Here is a 21706-nt window from a genome sequence, read left to right on the forward strand (position 1 = left end):
GGATCAAGACTCTAGGATTGGGGCTCAGTCTGTGATCAGGTGTCCCCTCGCCCTCCCTACTTCAGAGAACCAGGGGCTGGGGTGGGGGGAAGGCCGTCTCCCCCACTCCTCTTGAGCTCTCTCTCCCTCCCCTTCCTCTGCCTGCCCCAGCTCTGCTTACCACTTCCCTCCCCATTCCTATCCACAAGGCAGTAGGTAAACCCTCGTCCTCCCAGAAGCCTCCTCTTCTGCTCCCTTGTGGCCTCACGGGCTTCCCTCTGCACACACAGGCACACCCTACTTCCCAGGCCCAGACGCAACTACCCGCCCCGGACCAGTTCTCTTACACCAAAAAAGAGGGAAAAAGAAAAAGCCCGTTTGTGAACTTGCCTTATACAACACTCCACGTGGCACAATCATCAACAAAACTCGCTTTTAATGATGGTGTTGACCTGAGGAATCTTCAGACAGAGGCTTGTGGCCCGAGGTGACCACCAGCAGAACGGGCCCAGGTCTAGGACCCGGGGTCTCCCAGAGAGCGTGGGCGCCCACATGGGGCAGGGGGCACGCCCTCTACTGCTTCTCAAAAGACTAGAAATTAGCCTGGGGGAAAGAAACATGGTACAAAATACATTCGGGGCCCCCTGGCTGGGCCCTGGGGGAGCCCAAATCCCACAGATGAGGGGTTCAGGGAAGAGAACCCCAGGCCCAATCCCTAAGCCCTTCTCTCTGCATGGCCAGGTGCCAAGGGGCAGAATGCATTAGTTATATTCCTCTTAAAAAAATATATCTCTTTACACTCGCCTTCTCCATAGTCTTTTGGGTATTTGAGAACGAGCATTGACCTGCACCCCAAGCCTTCGGAGGGGCTCACTGGGGGGCTGCTCCAGACAGAGTAGCAAGATCGGTGACCTATGGCTTTTGCATCTGCATGGTAGGGGAGGGTGCAGGCGTGGGCCGGATGTGAAGCCACTGGTATCCGAGGTGGGGTAGGGGGTGGGGGATGGGGTCCTGAATCAGTGCTTTCTAAGACCATGACTAGCGACCCATGTCCTTGAGAATCCTTTGGTTTGATCTCTTACCACCAAGGGAGCAGTGTTTCTATGGAAACGGAAGACCCATCCTCTTCCTTAAAGGAACCGTTTCCAGGGAAGCTGGCCCCACGGGACTGTGACCAAGGGGAGGTCAGTGCTCTGGGAAGGTAGTGGGGGTCTCTGTGGGTCAAGGTCCCACCTGATTCGGGGCACTCGGGGCGCTCTCACCTGGATAGCAAAAGACCCGCTGGTAGGGGTCCGAGGGCAGTGCAGGGTCAGTGTGTTGGGCCCCACCATGGAGACAGGCCCCTGGGGCTGTCACTCTTACTCAAGGTTCGGCGTGTGGCCATCCTGGGGTTGATTGCTGGCGCCTGAGGGGCCCTGGAAGTGGGATCAGAGATGCCAAGGTCCCCTCCTGGCTACAGCAGGGGAAGAAAAGGGCAGCATTCTGGCCCTCGAGATGGTCAGGCAACCCGATTGTGTCTGAGGAGCCGAGCGACCTGGGGGTGGGCTCCTCCTGCCAGCCGCCCCACGTGCTGGTGCTGGCTAACCTGCTGGGAGCACTCCCTGCCTCCACAGTCCACCCAGAAGGTCCGAAACCCCACCTCCAGCAGAAGCGGCCCGGGTCCGTGTTGGTGCCCCTGCTTCCCCGGGGGTGGAGGAGAGCAGGGGAGACATGAACGCTCAGCCCAGAAGGGAAGAGCGGCTGGGGCCACCTTCTCCTCCAACAGCCCCTTTCGCTCTCGAATCCAGATCCTTGACTTCTGCAGTGGGGCACCCATGTCACGGGGACACCATGAGCCCTCCCTCCCCCAGGTGGGACCCCGAGTGGTGGGGGCAGGGGCACGAGAGACAGGAAAGGGGCCATGGGGCAGGAGCACTCCAGACCGGTGGCCCCCTCCCTCTCCAAGGGGGGTTGGGCGTGGGGTGGGGAGTGCCCAGACGGTCTCGTCCCTTGAGCTTCCTTCGTCATGCAGGAAATTCACTGAGGGCCAACGGTAGCCGTGGGGACTGTCCCCAAACCAGAGAGAGGACAGGTGGGTGGGGGTCCCCGGGGGGGGCGGGGTCTTGAGACCCCGGCTGGGTTGGGACTCCTGGCCCCCTCCCCACCCGACGCATCATCTGGGGTAGTAGTCATTGGGGACGCCGGTGAGGTTCCGCCCCTTGAGGGCCGCGTCTACCATCTTGATGTAAGCGGAGATGACCTTCTGCATGTCCGCCGTGTAGGGGTCGTACTCGAGCTTGCGGAGCCCCGAGCGCTTGAAGTTGCCGTCCTTCTGGCTCTCCACGCACAGCAGCCTGTCCTCCCTGACGGCCACGCCCAGCAGGCTGACCATGCGGCCCAGCTGCACGAACAGGTCCTGCTTCAGGTCCTCAAAGTGCACCACCAGCACCTTCTTGCCAAACTTGAGCCAGTCCAGCGTGTGCGTGGCCCACCACGGGGCGTAGTTCCTCACGAACTCCGGCCACTCTGGGGAGAGGAGGCAGGGCCCGGTCAGAGGGCGGAGGGGGCTCAAAGGACCGGGGTCAGGGGCGGTGGCCGTGGATCAAGTTAGCAGCAACACCCCTCGCTCCTTCGGATCCCCACACTGGCCTGCTCCCTCCCACCTCCGTGCTGCTGCGGCTGCCTGGAACGTGCTTAGCCTTTCCTTCTCTTTGGGAATAACAGTAACACCTGTTGGGTGCTCTGCATGCCCGGCCCGGACTTCTCCATAAATGCATGTTGCTATATTTTTATATACATCTATATTAACATCGCTAGTAATTTGCTTATTCCTCACGACAACCCTGTGAGACAGCTATCATTTTCTTCATTTAACAGAGAAGCGAGGCACAGAGAGGTCAAGTAACTTGCTCAAGGTCACACAGCTACTCCTTGGCAGAGCCAGAGTCTGAAACCAAACAAACAGTCTGGTTTCAAAGTCTGGGCTCTTAACGATCAGGTTATCCTGTGTGGTCACAGCTATCCTGTTCAGTAATGGTATCGACTCACTCACAGGACGGTAATAGGACCTTTGTATCGAGAAGTGGATAGAAGCGTATGAGGTTTGGGTGGGGGATGGGGTAACTGGGTGATGGGCATTAAGGAGGGCACTTGATGTAATGAGTACTGGGTGTTAGCAGCAGCTGATGACTCACTAAATTCTACCCGAAATCAATACTACACTATGTGTTAACTTTAAGTAAAACAACCACCAAAGTGACTTGCCCAGAAACAAACAAAAAAAGCCTATGAGGGTTTTTAGCAGGGCCCCCCGTACCCAGTAGGTGCTCGATAAATGTTGCCTTATTACTTTTCCTGTCCTTATTCTGTTCTGAGCTAGGACATCGTCTTCCTGGACTCCCCAGGCTCAGGCGGGTGCTGCCTCTAGGCTCCACTGCCCCGTCTACACCCCACATATGTTGTCTGTCTGCAGTAGACGGGGCTGGGGGTGTAGCTGAGGTCAGGTGATCTATATTGTCGCCTCTGTCTTCCCGTTCCACTTTGTATTACGGTTTTGGTGCAGTTTATTACCTTGCTGGGGGCATCTGGCTGGGGAGACTGTCACCCACCTGGGGAAGGTGGGTTGGGATGGCGTGACTTGAAGGCAGGCTACAACAGAATGGGGTGATTGCGTGCGGAGCCCCAGCGAGGGTCTCAAAGAGCCACCAGCCAGCCCTGGAGCTGCCGAAGTGGACAGAATGAGAAGCCGGGTAACTGCAGAGGGGGGGTCACGGAGGACGGCGGGAAGGAAGAAAGGGATTCTGAGCCCCTGCTGGCCAATCACAGGGCAGGTGCTCCGAACCCCTGAAGCCCAACCCACGGCTTCTCACAGAGGCAATGTCACCCTGTACCCTCCAGAGGGCTTGGCTCATCGAACGAGGGCCTGTGAGTCTCTCAAGCCGGGTTGGGGGAGCCAGTTGGTTCTTAGGAACTCAGTCGTCCTCCTCTGCTGCGTGACAGGTACCTAAGATCTCATTCAATCCTAAAGACTACCCTGAAAGGAAAGGGCTACTGTTGACTTGTATCACCAGTGAGGAAACGGGAGGCTCAGAGAGGGGAAGTCACTGGCCCAGGGTCACACAGCCAGGGAGCACCATCCAGACCAGGCTTGTCTGATGCCAGGTCCTGATCTTTGCCAGGAGCTAGCAGCCTCACCCCACTTCCTCCCACCGCCTTACCCCCAGCGGGGGTTCAATAAATGGCTGGTGAACTAAATTGGAATTCCCCACTGCCAAACGGTGACGTGACGGAGGGCTCCTCTTTCTTTGCAGAACACATCAGACCCTGCGGTGAGGCTCCCCCCGCCCCCCCCCCCGAACACCACTGCTGCTAGGGAAACACGGATGCTGGGGACAAGGATATCTTTTATCTTATCTTTACGACAGATGATTTACAATATATCTGGCTAATTGGGCCCACACTGTTGAAATGGGTTAAGACCAGATGCATCAGTGATTAGAAGAACACAGAACATGTACATAGTTTAATTTTAAGAATCTCCCCCATCCTGAGCTGCCGCCGCATCCCTGCTGGTTCGGGGCACCTGCTGCTCTTCCAGCAGAAGCCCAGGTGGATGAAGGGGGGACTTGGTTGCCCGGGAGCACACGGATCGGACTTCTAGGCTTGGCCACTTCTGCCCGACCAGCTCAAGTATTTGCTGGAGGGGGGCTGCACAGCAGTCCTCAAGGGAGAGGCCGGACCCGTCTGCATGGTGGTGGTCAGGGTCCTGCAGAGGGTGGCCCCAGCCTTGGGTGCAGATGGGCTGGAGCTGACACGGCCCCCTTGCTGGGGGGCAGAGAGCCCTGGGATGGGAGCGTGTGGGGCCTGAGCACCTCCCGTGTGTCCGTCTCTTCACATTTCCTGCTCCCAAGAAGCCTGGAGAGTGGGGATCACTAGCCCCATTTTACACAGGGTGCACCGCCGGGGAAGGAGGCTCGGAGCCATGAAGCCAGTTGCTCCAGGCCACACCGCACTTGCCCAAGACAGGATTCAGACCTTGCCTATCCAGACCGAGCCTGGCTCCCGCCCTCCTAGCAAGCCCTTCCAGAGCTCCTGTTCGGGTCAGCGCCAGCTCCCTGTCGACCACTGCTCACTTCGGAGGTTGTCTAAGACTTGGGGTCTGCACAGACCCCTTTGGAGGCAGACTGGCAGCATTCACAACCCCCTTGCTCTCTACGTTAGCTGTGGCACGGTGGGGACCTCAGTCGGTCTCCTTGTGGGTCAGTTTACCCATCGGCGAAACAGCTGTGCTGAGACCCGCATTCTGGACGTGCAGAAGGAACGGAAGCAGAGGGGCAAGGACCCCAGGCCTGGGACCCAGGAGGTGCTCCCTAAATGCTGGCTGCTGTCACAAGGGTTCTTGATGTGGCCGCCCTGGCATCACCAAGATGCACGGCCTCCTGTCCCATCAGCTGGGTCAGAGCTTCCCGCCACCAGCACTCGAGCCCCCCAGCTGCTTCAACAGCTGTCTGCCGACCCCCCCCCCCCTGCCGATTCCTCCCTGGGAGCTCCTGAACTACTTCATCGGGAAGAATAAAAAGCACAAGATCCCCTGCACAGTGGGTCATAAAGGCACGCTTAGCCCCAGACCATGAGTCCCGGGGGCCCGTTTCGCCGGAACTGTCCCCCACGAGCGCCTGGCGGGGCCCCTCCGTGCTGCCTCCTCTTGTCGGGAGGAACCAGGGCCTGATTAATAGCTTAACTGCACTTAATTCCCCACAGAATCATTAAACACAGTCTGTTTCATTAAACAGATCCAGGACAATTCACCTTGTGTAATCATATCACATAAAACTTTGCTTTGGACCCACTCCAGGGAGATTGTAAAATTAACGTTATGGAACCAAAAATGGGGGGCGGGGGGGGGGTAGCAAGAGCCTTGCCCCAGCTCTACATGGGAAGGGGGCACCAGCAGGGCGGGGTGGACGCGCTCAGCTGCTGGGGGAGCTCTGCTCTTGGCGGGGGGACCCTCCCAGACTAAGGCGGTCATGCTCAAACTTTCAGGAGCACAGGAAGTCTCTTGGGGGGGGGGGGAGTGGATCTTGTTCAAATGCAGCTTCCCCTTCAGGGAGCCTGGGCTGAGTTGGGCTTTTCCACAAGGTCTTCCAGGTGGTGTCAAGGCATTGCTACAGACACCCCACCCTGAGCAGCAACGGTTTAAAGCAGTGGCTCTTAAATTGGAGCCTGCGTCAGAAACATCTGGAGGGATTGGGAAAACAGACTGCCAGGCCCCCAACCAGAGTTTGACTCCGCAGGTCGGGGTGGGGCCGGAGAATCTGCATTTCTAACCAGGTCCCCGGGGATACTGCTGTGGCTGGTGCGGGCCCCCTAAAGCCAGGGTCTCACACCAAGTGCCCACAGGGGCCAGATGGGAAAGCAAAGAACTGGGCTTTGTGGAGAAGGCTCCTGGAGCCCCCGGAGACCTGGGTCAGGCCTGGGAGGGGATGCATGGAGAAGGCTCCCCATCCCAGACTCCTGTGGAGACCCCAGGCTCCCACCAGGAGATGCGTGGGCTGGAACCTCCTCTCTCCCAGGCCCTGCAGCCTCGTGTTTCCGCCTGTCCTGATGCCTCCCTAATCTTCGGTTTAAAAGCTCCCAGCTGCCCTGAAGAAGGAAAGAGCTGCAAGGTCCTGGGAATTAGAACACCTGCCTGAACCTGACACCAGGTGCTAAACCAGGTAAGCTGTGAACTCATCACAGAGTCAGGGACAGACACCCCCAGGTAAGAGACAGCCCAGGAGCTGACGCCTGGGGTTGAATCCCGGTGGTTTGGTCAAGCCCAGGGAACCGCCTTAGCCACGTGATTGCTCCCTTCCTGGGATGGTTTCTCACCCGTGGGATGGAATGCCACCTTGACAGGCAGCCGTTCTTACCTCCTCTGGGAATTAGGTTTCAATGACAGAATGAATGCACAGTGCTCCGAGCTTCCCCAGTCCCCCTCCCTTTTCCCTGGGGGCAGCAGGATGCCTGGGAGGCAGAGAGCTGGCTTCTACTCCCGCCCCACGTGCCCAAATGACCTTGGCAGGTCCCTGCCTCTCTCTGGGCCTCAGTTTCCCCATTAATTGAGGACCAATCAGTGGTTTTAGGTCCTACCTGCACCCAAGATGCAGTGGGGAGCTTTAAAAAATACCGATGCCCACGTTGCACTCCAGCAATGGTCCTGGTGTGGTCGGGGCGCTGGGATTTGCCCACACCCCTCCAGGGACGTGCGGCAGGGGCTGAGGACCCCTGGGCTGGGTCACCCCCAGGTCCTTTCCAGCTGGGCCGGAAAAATCTATGCTCAGGCCAGGCCTCTGCCAAGGGCACCTGCAGACTTCCCAGCCTGGCCCTGAGGCGTGTTCATTTTCAACTGCTCTACAAATAAATCAGAAGCCTCTTCTGGGAACAATGGAACAAATGTCACCACCTGTCTAAGCTTCTACCCTCTGAGAGGGGGAGTGAAGCAAGGGGAGGGACAGAGGACCCCCTTGACCAAACTGGGAATCCAGGGCACAGTTGGTCAGACAGGCCCAAGGGTTTTAAGGAATGACGTCAGTAACAGCTGGGTCGCTGGGTTAGCACCATGCTGCCCAGCGCTGGACCGGGAGGGGGCGGGGCTTAGAGCAGCTTTAGGAGCCGTGAAGTAGAAAGCACCCCTTAAGGCTGAGGCTGGAGCAGCGTCGCTCCTGGAGGCGAAGGTGGAGGGAGCTCACAGTTACGGAGCACCTACTGGCCTGAGTGATCCCATGGTTCCGTCAATATTTTGTCCCATCCGTTAGCACAGCGCAGTGGTTAAGGGCCTGGGCTCAGGAGCACGACTGTTTGGGGTCAAACCCCAAGTCCACTACCTCCTGGAAAAGCCTCTTCACCTCCCTGAACGAAGCTTGTCCCATCTATAAAACAGGGTTAATTATGGGGTTTAAAGAGTTTCCTTACAGCGATGGGATGTGGGCGATAACGGCTATGGGATTTTGAGAACCAGAGCGGTTGAAGATACTCGGGCTGATAGAGGTTGGGTCTGACTTCGAAGCTCTCACCGTTACCGCGGGCCACCGCCCTGGAGTGAGCCCTTCACCCACACAGCTGTTGTCTCCTACGTGCCCGAGGTGAGTCTCAAACCCTGATCATATTAAGATCCACTGCTGGGGGCCAACACTGTCCCTTCCCAGCTGTGCAACCTGCACAAGTCACTTAACCTCTCTGAGCCTCACAACCCAGAGTTGTCAGGGGTGGTTCATGGAAATGATGCTCTGTGAGTTCTTAGGGGCTCCTAAGTGACCTCATGGCCACCAGCCACTGACCAGGGGCTGGATTCTAGTCTCCTGACTCCCGGGAAAGGGCTCTTGAAACCGTTTCCATCCATCCCACTATCAATTACGTGAGGGTCTCCAGCTCCATAAGGAGTCACGTTTACTGAGTGTTTTTAAAGGGTTAAATTCTTAAAGCCCCACCATTATTACCCCCATTTTATAGATGGGACAAGCCTAAGTTCAGGGAGGTAGTGTTGGAGCTGGGGTTTGAACCCGGGGAGTGTTGCTCTTGAGCCCACGCCCTTGACGGCTGCGTTATGACGTCACCCGGCTCCCAGCAGGTGCTGCTGGTGGGGTGGTGGGCCATGGGGAGCCCTCCCGGATGCCTCGCAGCAGACAGCACTGGCTGCACCCCCTACCCCCTGCACCCCAGCAGTACCTTTGCCTTTCCAGTGGGCATGCGCAGCAAAACCGATGTGGCCGCCGTACTTGCGGTTGAACTCCGCCATGAGCGCCTTGTAGGGGTTACGGACAAGCAGGATGGCGGCATCGAAGGCCTCGATCTCCTTCTGGCCGCTCTCGTGCGTCTTGATGCAGATGGTCCTGCCGCTGCGCCAGTGGTCCCGCTCGCCTTTGAACCCTGTCGCAGTCAAGGGGGAGGGGACAGGGCAGTGAGCCCAGGGCGGTGAGTCCCGCCCACTCCGCCAGGCCGCCTCGGGAATCCTCCCGCGTTCACTCGTTTCTCCCCATATTTCCTGAGCACCTACTGTGGGCCGGGCACCGTGCTGACAGGTTAGACTAAAATCTGCAAAAATATTCATGGTCTCGCTGTCTTTGGAAGCCAGATTATGCAAATCATGACATCGGTGAACATAATGAGCCCCGTGCTAGAGAAGAGGCTGAGATTTCGTGCCCGGGTGCCCCAAGACGCACCTGACAGGGACGCAGTGGGGGAGTCCTGTTTGGGTGGAGTCTACAGCCCCAGGCGTGGCCGTATAACTAACTCTTTGGCCAGTGCAATGAGGACAGAAGTGGGTCTCTATCACAGCCCCAAGGGACATCACGTTTATTCCTGGGTGCTTCTGCCATCACTGTGAGAAGGACATGCGATAGAAGGCTGCTGGTCCCAGATGGTGAGAGACTCAGGGAACAGACATAGGTGCAACCTGCCGTTGGGCGCTGAGCAGCCCAGCCAGCCCAGCCCAGATCACCGACCTAGTCAGGCGGCATCCAGAAAGGTTTCCTGGAGGGAGAGGGGCTTAAGCTGACGTGTGAAAGATAAGGAGGAATTTACTAGCCCGAGAGAGGAAGGGAAAGGTGCTGGGAACCGTAGATGCAAAGGTCCTGAGGTGGGTCAGAAGAAATGTGTCTCATGCGTGACTTCTGAGGGCAGAAAGAAGGGAGAGTAAAGCTGGCCTGGAGTACAGCCGTTGTGATGGGGAGTTCAGTACTAACACCACAAAGATGAGGCAGCCCTGAAAAAGGATTTCAGCGAAAGAAAGCGGGACACGATCAGATTTTCTTTTCAAAAGCTGAGGAACTGAGACACGTTGTGGGTAACTGGAGAATGTTTTTCTGGCGCCAACTGTGTGCCGGATGCTGGGCTGAGCCTTTTACTAATTAGGCAACTCTATGCTCTCAATGATCCTGTAAGAGGTTTTATGGATAAGGAAACTGAGGCACAGGGAGACCAAAGAATTTGCCTAAGCTCTAGAGTGAGCGAGACACAGAGCCAAGATTCAAACCCAAGCCCTCCAGGCACCTGAGACGGGGTTCTTGGCCCTCCCACTCTCCCGGAAGCAAAGGCACTTGGGTGGCATCTCGAAAGCCAAGTAGAAATGGCCTTCAGGATACCAGCTGTGTTTCCAACTCTGTGTTCTGTCTCTGGGCCTCTGTTTCCTTGTCTATAAAACAGAACCACGCCGCCTCTCCTTCACAGCGCTGCTGAAGAAAATCAATGAGGCCCAGAGGACGGCTTCAATCAATGGCAGCTCACCGAGAACAAGTCTTGGGGGGAAATCGTGGACCGAGAAGCCACCCTGCCTCCCCCTTTCTCTCCTTGCCCCACGCACAAAGGTTTCTGAGGCTTTTAAGGTGGATTAAAACGAGGCCAGCATGGTACCCAGGCCTGTTCCTGGAGATGGGGTTTCAGAAAAGGTACAAGTCCCCGCCCCCTGGGCTCACAAGGAATGGGATGTCATTTCCTGAGCCAGAGTCCCTCCTGCGGCTTGGCCAAGTGAGGCTGCAGGAAGTGTCCTGGCCTCGCAAATTAGCACTGGCCCCTGCCCACAAGGAACTATTCACCCACAGCCTCAGAGGCCCATGGGCCGCTCTGTGTCACGGGACAATGAGGAGTGGGGTCTGGGAGCCTGAGAGCGGAGCCTGGGACACAGATGTTGACCCACAAGGTGGCCCTGGATTCGATTTCATGGTACGCAGTCATGCAGCCCATCGGTAACGCGCCTCATGACGCAGGCAAGGAACTTCCCATCTAGGTTTGCATCTTACCTTTGCCCAAATGCCTTTCACTGTGAGCACAGCCCTAGAAAGCCACGCGCGGGGATCACACAAGAACACACGCGGGTTCTCAGAGAAGAAAGGTAAATAGAAACCTGGCAGTGGTCACACTAGTTTAAATCAGCTCTCACGCGTTGTGAGATCTAGATCCCATTTCTGTTACACATGGAGTCAACACAGCACCATGTCCATCAAGATACAAAGGCATTGTGCATATCGGAAAAGACCTGCTCTAGATTCCAGATGTGGGTCGCTTAAGAGGTTAGTCGGTAGGGTGCACCGGAAGAGTAGGGAGGTGGAGAAAATTCCTTTGGCACAGTGCCTCCCAGAGAGAGGAGTTCTGTGTCTAGAAGGAGGCCTTAAGAAGCCACGTGGGATCCGCTTGCCTGAGGAACTGGGGATGGTTGCTCCACGGGCCTCCAGGGAGGGCCCTCTAGGCGATTACAGAGCAACCAGGGATGCAAGCCAGGGGCCAGAGCGGAATTGCGTAACTCCACCACCAGGGGGCCCCCTCTCCACACCTCCCTGACACAGGACCCAGCTCCTCCATTGCCCCAGTGTGGAGTGTTTCAGTCCCATTCCTTTGAGGGTTCAACACACTAGCAGCTCATCTGGGGTACCCACGTGACCCTCAGAGACTCTGAGGAGCCGGATGGTGGTCCAAGGCTTTGGAGAAATGAACTTGCGGGTTCAGGGCCACAGAGAAAATAAGCTATGCATCTCCTCCCCCTCCCCCCCCCCCCATGACAGCTGCCTGTGCATTTTGCAGTTAAGGAAGCCGTCACAGGGAAGGGCAGGGGGCAGAGACTCCACGTTTCTCCATGCCCTGGAGTTTACTGGGGCAGGAAAGCCCCCCCCCCCCCCCCGCCCCGGCTCTGCATATGGATACCGTGGAAGCTCCAGGGATCATGGGCTTTATTCTGAAGCAGTCCTCAGGACTCCTTGTCCTGTGTCAGCGGGGCCGAGAGGCGGCCTCATCGATGCCCTGCCGCATCTGTGAGCCCCCAGGAGCGGAGAAGGGCCCTGCCCAACTCTGGGCAGTCATCTTTGCCCCTCCTGCCGCTGGGTTCTTTCAGACCACAGAGCTGGAGGCTGCACTCGGGGCAGCGGGGTCCCAGAGATGGGGACGGGGAAGCAGACATAGAGACAAAATAAGAAGAAAAAGATGAGAGACACAAAGGAGGAAAAAGAGGGAGACCGAGACAGACAGATGGACACAGACACAGAGAAAATCATGTTTTGCAACTGGCCAGCCTCTCTGGGTAAGGGGAAGAGGAGGCAGAAGTCAAGTGGTACGGACACTTGGATTCCGGGAGGGTCGAATCCATCTACCCACCCACCCACACACCCATGCTCTCCCTCCAGCCCTCCTTCACTCAGCAGGCCCGCCGTGGGGCAGGCTGTTGTCAGGATGGGAGAAGAGAGGGTTACTGAGAAAGTGCCAGGCAGCTCGTCAGATCTAGGACAGCCCTGGGGGTCACCCACCCAACACAAGTTGTTAGGAGGAAATCAAGGTTTTGGGATGGGCGGGCGTGCCCCCAGTTATCCAGCTCGTTAGTGGCAGAGATGAGGGGGAAACTCAAATACTCCCATCGGCAAGAGTCCCTGGATTGTCAGCACATCCTACAGAAACCAACCCCTCCGGGCCCATCACCAAGGCCCCTCCCTTCCAATCAATGGGCTCCTAATGTCCTTCCCACTGTCCCCTACAGCTGAACATCCTATCCAAGCTCTGTGGCCGGAGGGGTATTTCACACATGCAAATCTCAGCACACCACTCCTTAGCCTGAAATCCGTCCACACCCCACTCCCTGCCCGGCCTGTGGCCCCAGGATATTGTGCATTCAGGGGCTTTGCCCACCTGTCCTGGCTGCCCCTCCCGTGCCACATGCCCAAGCCCTCACCCCTCCCACCGCCCAACGCCACTGAATTGGGTCACTGACCAACCACACGGTCTCCCCCTCCTGCTGCTGCTGCTCACGTCTCTGGCCACCCCCACGGCCTCTGCCTGGGACTCCCTCCGCTCCTCTTGGGGGAGTCCCGTCCACTTTGGCACACCCCCACCCAAGACTGAATCACAAAATACATAAAGCACCCACCCCAGAGCTGGGCCCATGGCAGACGTTCAATAAACACCCACGATGCTTAGTATTAGTAACAGTGGCATGATGTATTTAGAATAACAAGGACCACGATGAAGGAGGGCCCTGGGTACAAGATAAGGCAGGAGGACACGTGAGTCTGCCAGAGATCCTGCAAAAGGGGTGTGATCTGAAACTTGGGGAGCAGGTTCCCAGGCAGAAGAGCCAGGTTGGGGTGAGGGTGGGGACTGACATTCCAGGGAGGGGAAAGCCGCGCGCACAGGGCTAGCGTGTTTCCGAACTACAAAGACCACCTCCTACCTGGAGTCTGATGTGCGAGAGGGGCAGCAGATCGGTCAGCCAGCGGGGGCAAATCCTCCCCCCACGCTCCACCCACCCGGGTTTGAGGACAAGAGTCTCTCAGCTGCAAAGGTGATGTGGGGACGGACTTGGGCTTAGCAGGACTGACTGATGCTATTTTAACACCATAGCCTCACACATTGTCTTATATTCTTTTCAAAACCACTGTGCATTCAGTACTGACATCCCTATATTATAAATGAAGAAACTGAACCTCAGAGAAATAAACAAATCTTGCCCAAGGTCCCATACCTGGTAATTAACAAGAGTTCAGTCTGAAGATGAATCGCCTGACTCCATCCTAAGCTTCCGTTTCCCTCTGCCTGAAGTTAGGAGGTTGAGTTAAATCAGAGGTGGTAATATCAGGCATGTAGCCCACCATCCCCACTTCTCCTCCCTCAACAGGCATCATTACCAGATTAAGGCACTTTGTTTCTGAAAGACAAGAGAACCTTAGAATCCTTCTTAACACATCAACCTGAAACGGATTCATTGGAATGGACAGGACAGGAAACCACTTTGCATCCCTGGACTGATGATTCTGAAAGAGGACCCTTATATCTGTAACATTCTAGAATTCCATAAATAGGATTCCTGCCCCAGCCCCCAGGAAGGTCAGAATGTGGGCCAGCCATGGGATGTCTCCTGAGTCTGCTTCTCCCTGCCACCCTCCAGGGTGACAAGCCAGAGAGATTCCAGACTCTGCCTGGGTTCCTCCCAGCAACCCCCCCAGAGGCAGCACAACACAGCGGTTAAAAGCATAGATACAGTTGACAGCCAGGCGTGGGTTCAATCCTGGTGTAAGCATGACAAACCCTCCGCTTGGAGCCTCGAACATATTACATGCTCAATAAATGATCGCTTAAGCCGAAACTAAACATTAATCAGTACACCAAACGTCGGGATTCTAAGGCAGACCCTACCCCTTGCTAACTCCAGCCTTCAACCTGTCCTTTTTCATCCTTCTTGACCTTCCTCCCTCCCACTTCTCACCCTGAGACGCCCCTAGCTCTCCCTGAGCTGGGGTTCAGGGATGTCCACACCAGCTGCCCCCGGCCAGTGCCTGGCCCCCAAACCGTAGTAGTCACGGCCTACACTGATCGCACACTTATTCTGTGTTAAGCGTATTACACGTAGCAACTGGTTAACTTTCACAATGACCTCACCAGGTACATAGTGTGATCTCTGCTTCGCGCATGATGACGCAGGATCAGAGAGGTGCAGAAACTGGCTCAAAGTCACACAGCCAGGAAAGGGTCTTCATCCACTTTGCAGACACAAAGACCCACAGCCACTGGCTGCCCCACATGTAGACAAACCTCTCACAAACACAGCAGCTTCCCTGGTATCCCCCCGCCAGACCTGGGAGGGGGCATCACATCCAATGGGCCTTTCACCCACGATTTTCAGTTTCCCGGTCAGAATCCCCAGGGCTTTCTTGCCTGGAAGATGGGAAGTGTAAGAATGCAGGCTTTGAAACTGGGACACCCTAGGGGGTGATCCCTCACCAGCCCATTGAAAACAGTCTGTGTAACTTGGAGTAAGTTACCTCTTCTCTGCAAGCCTCAGTTTTTGCATCTGGGAAATGGTACCACATGCTGCGTCCCAGGGTTACTGTGCGGGGCTAAAAATGCAGCACCTCGCACAGCTCCTGGCACCTAGCAGGCGGCCAAGGAAGTCTGTGGCCACGTGAACCTACCCGAAGCACCTGCACACAGCCGGCACTGCATAAATGCTGCTGGGAGACCAAACTTAGGAAGTGCGTCCGGAGCACAGCAGGGCTCAGTAAACCTCTGTGAGCAGAAGGCAAGTAAAACACCCGCACAACAGATACCACTGGCATCGAGGTCCATAAGATGCCTGATGCGTAGCAGGTGCTCCGTAAATGTCCCTCCAGACGAACCTAGTTCCCCCCCCCCCGCCGCGTACAGCATAGAGGTGCTGGTCAATAAACGTGGGGAGGGACCTGCACAGAGTAGGTGCTCAAGGAACGTGCGCGGTGCCCTAACCAGAGAGGGAAGGTAGCACGCACATAGTAGGTGCTCGATACATGTCCATTACTGAACAGATGCAGCGGAGCCAGGGTGCCAAGCACACAGTGGGGCTTAGCAGCCGTGCCCAGGTGAGCTGAGAGGCACACAGTAGGTCCTCAGGAAGGGTTTCCCCGGCCCTCCCGGTGGGTCCTCTCTGCCCCCCCGCCGCCAGCCGCCTCACCTTTGTTGTAGAGAGAGCCGTCAAAGTAGTAGCTGCCCGTGTAGAAGCCCGTGGCCAGCTCGATGAGATGGCGGGCCCACGTGTTGCCGGCGCCAGGGAAGCTGGCCAGAGCGATGAGCTGCTTGGACTTGGCTGGGAGGAACCTTCTGTCCATGCAGCGGTTGTCTGCAAACGGCAGGACACAGTCAGGGGCGGGGGCGGACGGAGCCGGACCAGAGGGGACCGGGGTGTGAGTCCCGCCCCCACCCCTTCCCAGCCATGTGGCCCAGGGCGTGCGCCGGGACTCCTCCTGGGCCCACTTCCCCATCGTGAAAAGGAGAAAAACAGTTCCTCGCGGCAGGGTTGACGTGAGGGTTGAATGAGATCACGGATGAGAAGGGATGATCACACAGCAGGGATTCTGTGAATGTCGGCTAGGAGGAAGCGTCTCCTCTCCTGCCTCAGTTTCCCCCCTGGCACGGGGAACCACTTTCTCATACCCCTCCCCCCAACCATCCTTTTCTCAAGATGAAAACCCTCCAATGGCATCCACCTACAAGGGGTCTGGCCCAGGGTTCTGACCTTGGCCTTGGCCCCCACACCCGGTGTGGCCCGGCTCGCGCATCCTCCCAGGCTCATCCCTCCCACCCGCCTGCCGGCCTCTGGGGTGCCTTCACTTCCTAGCTGTGCTCTGCTCCTTCCTGACACAGCAGCACCCCCCGGGGTAGTAGGAGCCTTCGCTGCCTCCCACCTGCCTTTGCCAGGCAGACGCCTTCCATCCCTGCCCTCTGCCCAATCAGCACCACCCGCCTTCCCTACTCCCGGGCTATCCTTCCCGAATGCTCTCTGCTGATTCTCTGGCACTTTCCATATCCTCTGGCACAGAGGAGGGATAATATGAGAGTCGTGGATGGATGGACGGACAGATGTGTAGATGGGTGGGTGGAAAAATGGATACAATCGTGGATGGATGGAATGGATGGAACGGATGGATGGATGGATGGATGGGTGAATGGATGGGCCGATGGGGAACGACAGTATTTACTTTGCAGGGATCTTGTAAGGATTGACATAATACATGTAATATGTTAATACGATAAAGTGCTCAAAGTGGAGTTTTTTTTTTTTTTTTTTTTAGCCTTCGTCCTCCTCATGTGTAAATGAGTTGGGGCAGGTAGGTACCATTCGGATTCTCTGGATTCTCTGGCTTTCAGAGTCCTCGGGATGCCCCTGTCGTCAGAGCCCCAACATCTCCCACTGCAGCCCCCCACCCCCCCACCTCCAGAGTGAAGAAGGCACCGTGCTGATTTCTTTTGACCCCTAGAGATGCAAGGGAAGCTGAGGGAATGACTCTGCAGTGGGAGAGGAGAGAATCCTAGATTGGGGGTTCTAGCCCTGCTTCCTCACTCTGGGCCAACAGCAGACAGCCCTGTCTCCCCTGCCACGGTCCCCCTGCCCCTGAGCCCACCAGACTGCCTGCCCTCCACACGGTCCTCCTTCCCTTCTGCTCCCAGGGGGACAAGGGCTGTCTCCTGTTCCCATGCCTGGGTTCCCATCTCCGTCCTCCTCCCCGATCCCCCCCACCCACCCAGTTGGTTCCATCACATCTGCGTTCACACATGAAATCACACCATCATTATAAAAACCTCTTTGGAGGAACCACTCTCTGTCCTCACCCCATTCCCATCCCACCTCTGGCTGAGGTGTCCACACTCTCCATTCCGCGTTCTGCTGCTCCTTGCTCCCAGGGGCGCCACTCTGGGCTCCGCCCCGCTCATGCACAGAGCCAGTCCACGCACAGAGCCGCTCCGCTCCGTGCAGCCTCTGACGCCACCCCCCATCCTGCCCTTCACAGAATTCCTCCCAGGGTGCTCTCTCCTGCCCTGCAGGACCTGCCGTTACTGAGATCTTACTATGAGCCACACTGTGTCGTAACAGCCCATCAAGGGAAACGTCTGAGTTCCTAAATTGAAATTCCAATTCTGCCACCTGTTTGCCGGGTGCCCTGGGAACAATGATGGGTCTGAGCCTCAGTTTCCTCACCTATAAAATGGGACTACTGACAACAGTGGTGCCCTCGGGAGGGTCACAGGAAGGAGGATGTGTTAACATGGGACTCACACACTAGGAGTGCCGATCGACCGCACCTCCTTGTGCTGCGGCTTCCAGCCAGGGGGCCCTAGCTCTCCCCACCCCCAGGTTCAATCTGTTCAGAGCAGACTTTGGAAAAAACAACCCGGTCTTTGTCTTTGTTGATGCCAAGTACGTGTCGGGGAACGGTTCTCCTAGAAACACACTGCAGAAAAAGCCTACGTGTGTAACTTTCTTGGTTAGGTCTTATATTTTGATACGGGTACGGATTATCCAGTTGACCTTAAAATCCAGTTGACCCTTAAAATCTGTGCATTTCATGCTATGTCAATGTTACTTAAAAAAAAAATCATCAGCGGGGTGCCTGGGGGCCTTGGTTAAGCTCAGGTCATGATCCCGCGGTCCTGGGATCGAGCCCCACATCGGGCTCCTTGCTCAGCGGGGAGCCTGCTTCTCCCTCGGCCTCTGCCCGCCACTCACTCCCCCTGCTTGTGCGCGCACTTGCGCTCTGTCAAATAAAATCTTTTAAAAAATAGCAAAAATCAAAAAATTTTTGAAAATCAAAAATAGCAAATATTGAATTATAACTAGTGATTTGTACACGGACGTGTAACAATGGTTGCAACTTACAGTTGGCCCTCAAACAACCTGCCTGTGAACCGTGCGGGTCCACCACACACAGATTTCTTCTTTTAATAAATCCAGTACACCACCATAAATGTGTTTTCCTTAAGATTTTCTCCACATTTTCTTTTCTCTAGCTTGTTTACTGGGATACAGGGTAGGATATAGGTAACATACAAAATATAGGTTAACGGACTATTGGCGTTAGCAGTCTGCCCTTTGATCAACAGCAGGCTATTAGGAGTTAAGTTTTTGGGGGAGTCCAGAGATAAATGTGGGGTCTCCTGGCTCGCTTCGCTAGAAGAACATGCAAGTCTTGATCTCCAGCTTGTGAGTTCAAGCCTCATGCCGAGCACAGAGATTACTTACAGATAAATGGACTTCAAAAAAAAAAAAAAAGTTAAGTGTGGATTTTTCAATGCATCGGGGGGTCATCACCGCCCTTGACCCCCGTGTTGCTCAAGGGTCAACAGTGTTTTGAAATGCATGAAAAAAATAAGAAGGCTCGGGGCGCCTGGGTGGCACAGCGGTTAAGCATCTGCCTTCGGCTCAGGGCGTGATCCCGGCGTTATGGGATCGAGCCCCACATCAGGCTCCTCCGCTATGAGCCTGCTTCTTCCTCTCCCACTCCCCCTGCTTGTGTTCCCTCTCTCGCTGGCTGTCTCTCTCTCTGTCGAATAAATAATAAAAATAAAATCTTTAAAAAAAAAATAAGGCGGCTTGAGGGATGGTGAAACAGAGGGACGGATGATCAAGTTGATGTAACAAAATGCTGGCACACGCAGAGTCTATGCGATGCGTTATATGGGTGTTGACGGTGTTGACTCCATTTTTTTTTTTTTTTTGACATCTTTATCCCCATCATAAAATGTTGGGAGGGAGGGGGGAAAAAAAAAAAAAACCTGGCCTCTCAATTTCTCCAGAAAACGGTATTCTCCATTCAAATACTGCCTGGGAGGCCAAGACCACTCCAAGGTAAAGGCTGTTGTTTTCAGCCCGAAAAAGCAAGTTTATTTGTTGACTTCAGCCCCCAAAAAGAAAGCTTCCTGAATCAAAGCACGTGCTGGAGGCAATACCGTGTGGAGCTCTGGGAGCTCTGGAATCAGACGGAGCGGGGTCTTACTCCAGGGCAGTCCTAGCCGCGCTGTGTGAGCAAGGCTCCGCCCCGTCGGAGCGCGTTTCCTCCTGTAAAATACGGCTTCAGGATTAAACAGAGGGTACACGGGCAGCATTTTCAATGTATGCTGAGAAGCTGTGGTTCAGAACGCAGCCCAGGATCGACACCACCTGGGTCTGAAGCCCAGCTCTGCCCTGACCTTGCTGTGCCACTCGGGCCCAGCTACCCAACCTCTCTGTGCCAAGTTGTAACAGCCGTTTTAGAGCTTCTGTAAATTTTAGGACCTCTGTAAATGTGTAGGATTGTAAAACATCTGTAAAAATAGCAATAACAGCCGCACCTAGGTCATGGTGAGAACTGAAAGAGTTAATTCGGTCTCAAGGGCTTGGACGGTACTTGGCGCGCACGGGAGGTGTTGGGAGAATTCCGTTCCCGGCAGGAACGTCAGCGTTCAGCACACAGCAAAGGCAGGATAAATGGCAGTCGTGATGGACCAGGCTTTTGCCAGTGTGAGGGACTGCAAACCCAACGTGGAAAAACTGGAGAATAGTAATGACCTGGGGACGTGGCCCAGGGAATGAGCAAAGCCATCAATTAGGGGCTCTTTATCTGCTATTGAAAAGGCTCCAATGTCTGTTCCGTCCACATCAAAGCCATTCACGGTCACGGAATAATTAATCTGTGCGTGACTCTTCCTTAGGCTAGGGGGACGCAGTTCTGCGCAGAGTAACCAACACTTCCTAAATGCTAACAAGTGTTCGTCCCTCCTCACTGGACTGTAAACAAAGCCAAGAGCTGCACTTACTAGATTCCCGCTCACTGGGCTCTTAGCAGGACTTCAGGCGCCACGGAAGGAGCCACAGGTGGCTGCCGCTGGTACCTCCATCGGACCAAACAGGGGACAAGCTCTTGATGGGGCTGCCGCTAGCTCTTTCAGCACCTTTGTGCCCATCGGAAAAAGGCACCCTCCCCTTCCTCTGGTTGGAGGCACTGCTATCCAGAGTGCAGAGCATGGGCTGGCTTTCGGGCACCACTTTTTCTACAGGTTGTGACTGTGCAGTGCTCAACTTGCCCAACCGTACACGGAGGCCCGGTCCCTGGGAGATGAAGAGGAGGTCTGGCCCAATCATGTTTTATTGGGTCTCCAGGCTTCAGGGGGTAGGGGGAGTGTTCTTGGCACTGTGGGCAGAGTTTTCTAGCAAGGGCTTTGGGGTCTGAGACCTGAAAACAAATCACTCTCGTACATGTACAATTATGGCCAGTTCCCAACCCCCGAGTCCTGCTTCTCCCACCTGGAAAACAGGGATGATGTTGCCCTGATTGTAGGCTTACTATGGGCTTTATATCATTCAACGAGCTGAGGCGGGACACAGGACCAGTGCATAGTAGGTGGTCAGCATATTTAGACACTGGGGTAACCCTTCAGGGGTTTCTTTCAGACTGAGTGTCTCAGCAAAGCACCGCTCCACCCACCCTTTGTGATGCCTCGATCAGAGGAAATGGCTTTCAGCTAGAAATTTTATAAGCGGTGTGACCTCAGGCAAGGTCCTTAACGGTTCCGTGTCAGTTCCTTGCCTGTAAAGCGGCCGTGGTAACTACTCCCACCTCCTGGGAGAGCCTACAGGATTCAGTGAGAAAGCGTAAAAAACTCAACACAGACTCTGGCACCAATGAACATCCTCGAGAGACCCTCAGCACTGCCACCACCACAGACTGGCAGCCCCAAGAGACGGGAGAGGAGCCAAGCGGGAAGCAGAGGTCCCGCCAGCGAACGGAGGAAGACAGAAGATGGAGAAAGAGAAGATTTTATAAATAAATGCACAGAATCCTAGAATTGAAAGGGCTCCTGGAGGTCAACAATCTACAGCTGCATTTTGCAGATGGGGAAACTGAGGCCCAGAAAGGGGAAGTGACTTGCCCAGGATCCTGCTGCAGCTCTGGGTTGGTCACCCGGGTCCCCCACTTCCAGCCTAGCTGACATCACACTCAATCTCACCGCCTCTGCTCCGGGAGAAGAGCCACCAAGGTGGGGGCTCAGTAGGAGGGACAGAGACGAGGGTCTCCGGAACCCCACACCCCTTGCCTCGGGCCCTTACCTCTGCTGCCCATCGGGATCGCTGAGCCAGGCCAAGTTCCCCAGCCCTGCCCTTGCCCCCTGCCCGCTGGCCTGCGCAGCCGGAGCAGGATGGGATGGGTTGGGCTGGCCGGGGAACCTCTGGGAGGGAAGCCACGGGAGAGCATCGGGGGGTCCACTGGGGGAGCCCCGGCTTACCTTGGACCTGTGTCTGGTACACGATGAAGTAACGGGGAGTCCCGCAGCTCTCAAATTCCTCCGCGCTGCACTTCTGGGCACAGAGCTGCTCGTCCTCCCTCTCGTGGAGGGGGAATCGCGTGGTGGGGAACCCGCAGTGGCAGGCGGTGCCCGCGAGGGCCGCCAGCGGGTACTCCTGGAGGGGGAGACGGGAAGGAACAGAGTCGCTAAATCCCCGGACTGCCTA

The 21706-nt window shown here is 55.9% G+C and overlaps 1 protein-coding gene across 2 annotated transcripts in view; it reads right to left on the reverse strand.

The window, feature by feature from the left end:
* Positions 1 to 398: 398 nt before the first annotated feature.
* The window catches only part of WSCD2 (WSC domain containing 2), a 117601-nt gene continuing 96293 nt past the window's right edge, over positions 399 to 21706 (reverse strand). For both annotated transcript variants that reach the window (XM_057306049.1, XM_026515035.4), the window contains exons 6-9: positions 21481 to 21655; positions 15398 to 15562; positions 8665 to 8865; positions 399 to 2484 (exon numbers count right to left, since the gene is read on the reverse strand). In XM_057306049.1, coding sequence (XP_057162032.1) covers positions 2132 to 2484; positions 8665 to 8865; positions 15398 to 15562; positions 21481 to 21655 — 894 coding nt within the window. In that variant the 3' untranslated portion in view covers positions 399 to 2131. The remainder of the gene's footprint in view (positions 2485 to 8664; positions 8866 to 15397; positions 15563 to 21480; positions 21656 to 21706) is intronic.

Source organism: Ursus arctos, unplaced genomic scaffold (assembly GCF_023065955.2).
Source record: "Ursus arctos isolate Adak ecotype North America unplaced genomic scaffold, UrsArc2.0 scaffold_34, whole genome shotgun sequence".
NCBI lineage: Eukaryota > Metazoa > Chordata > Mammalia > Carnivora > Ursidae > Ursus > Ursus arctos.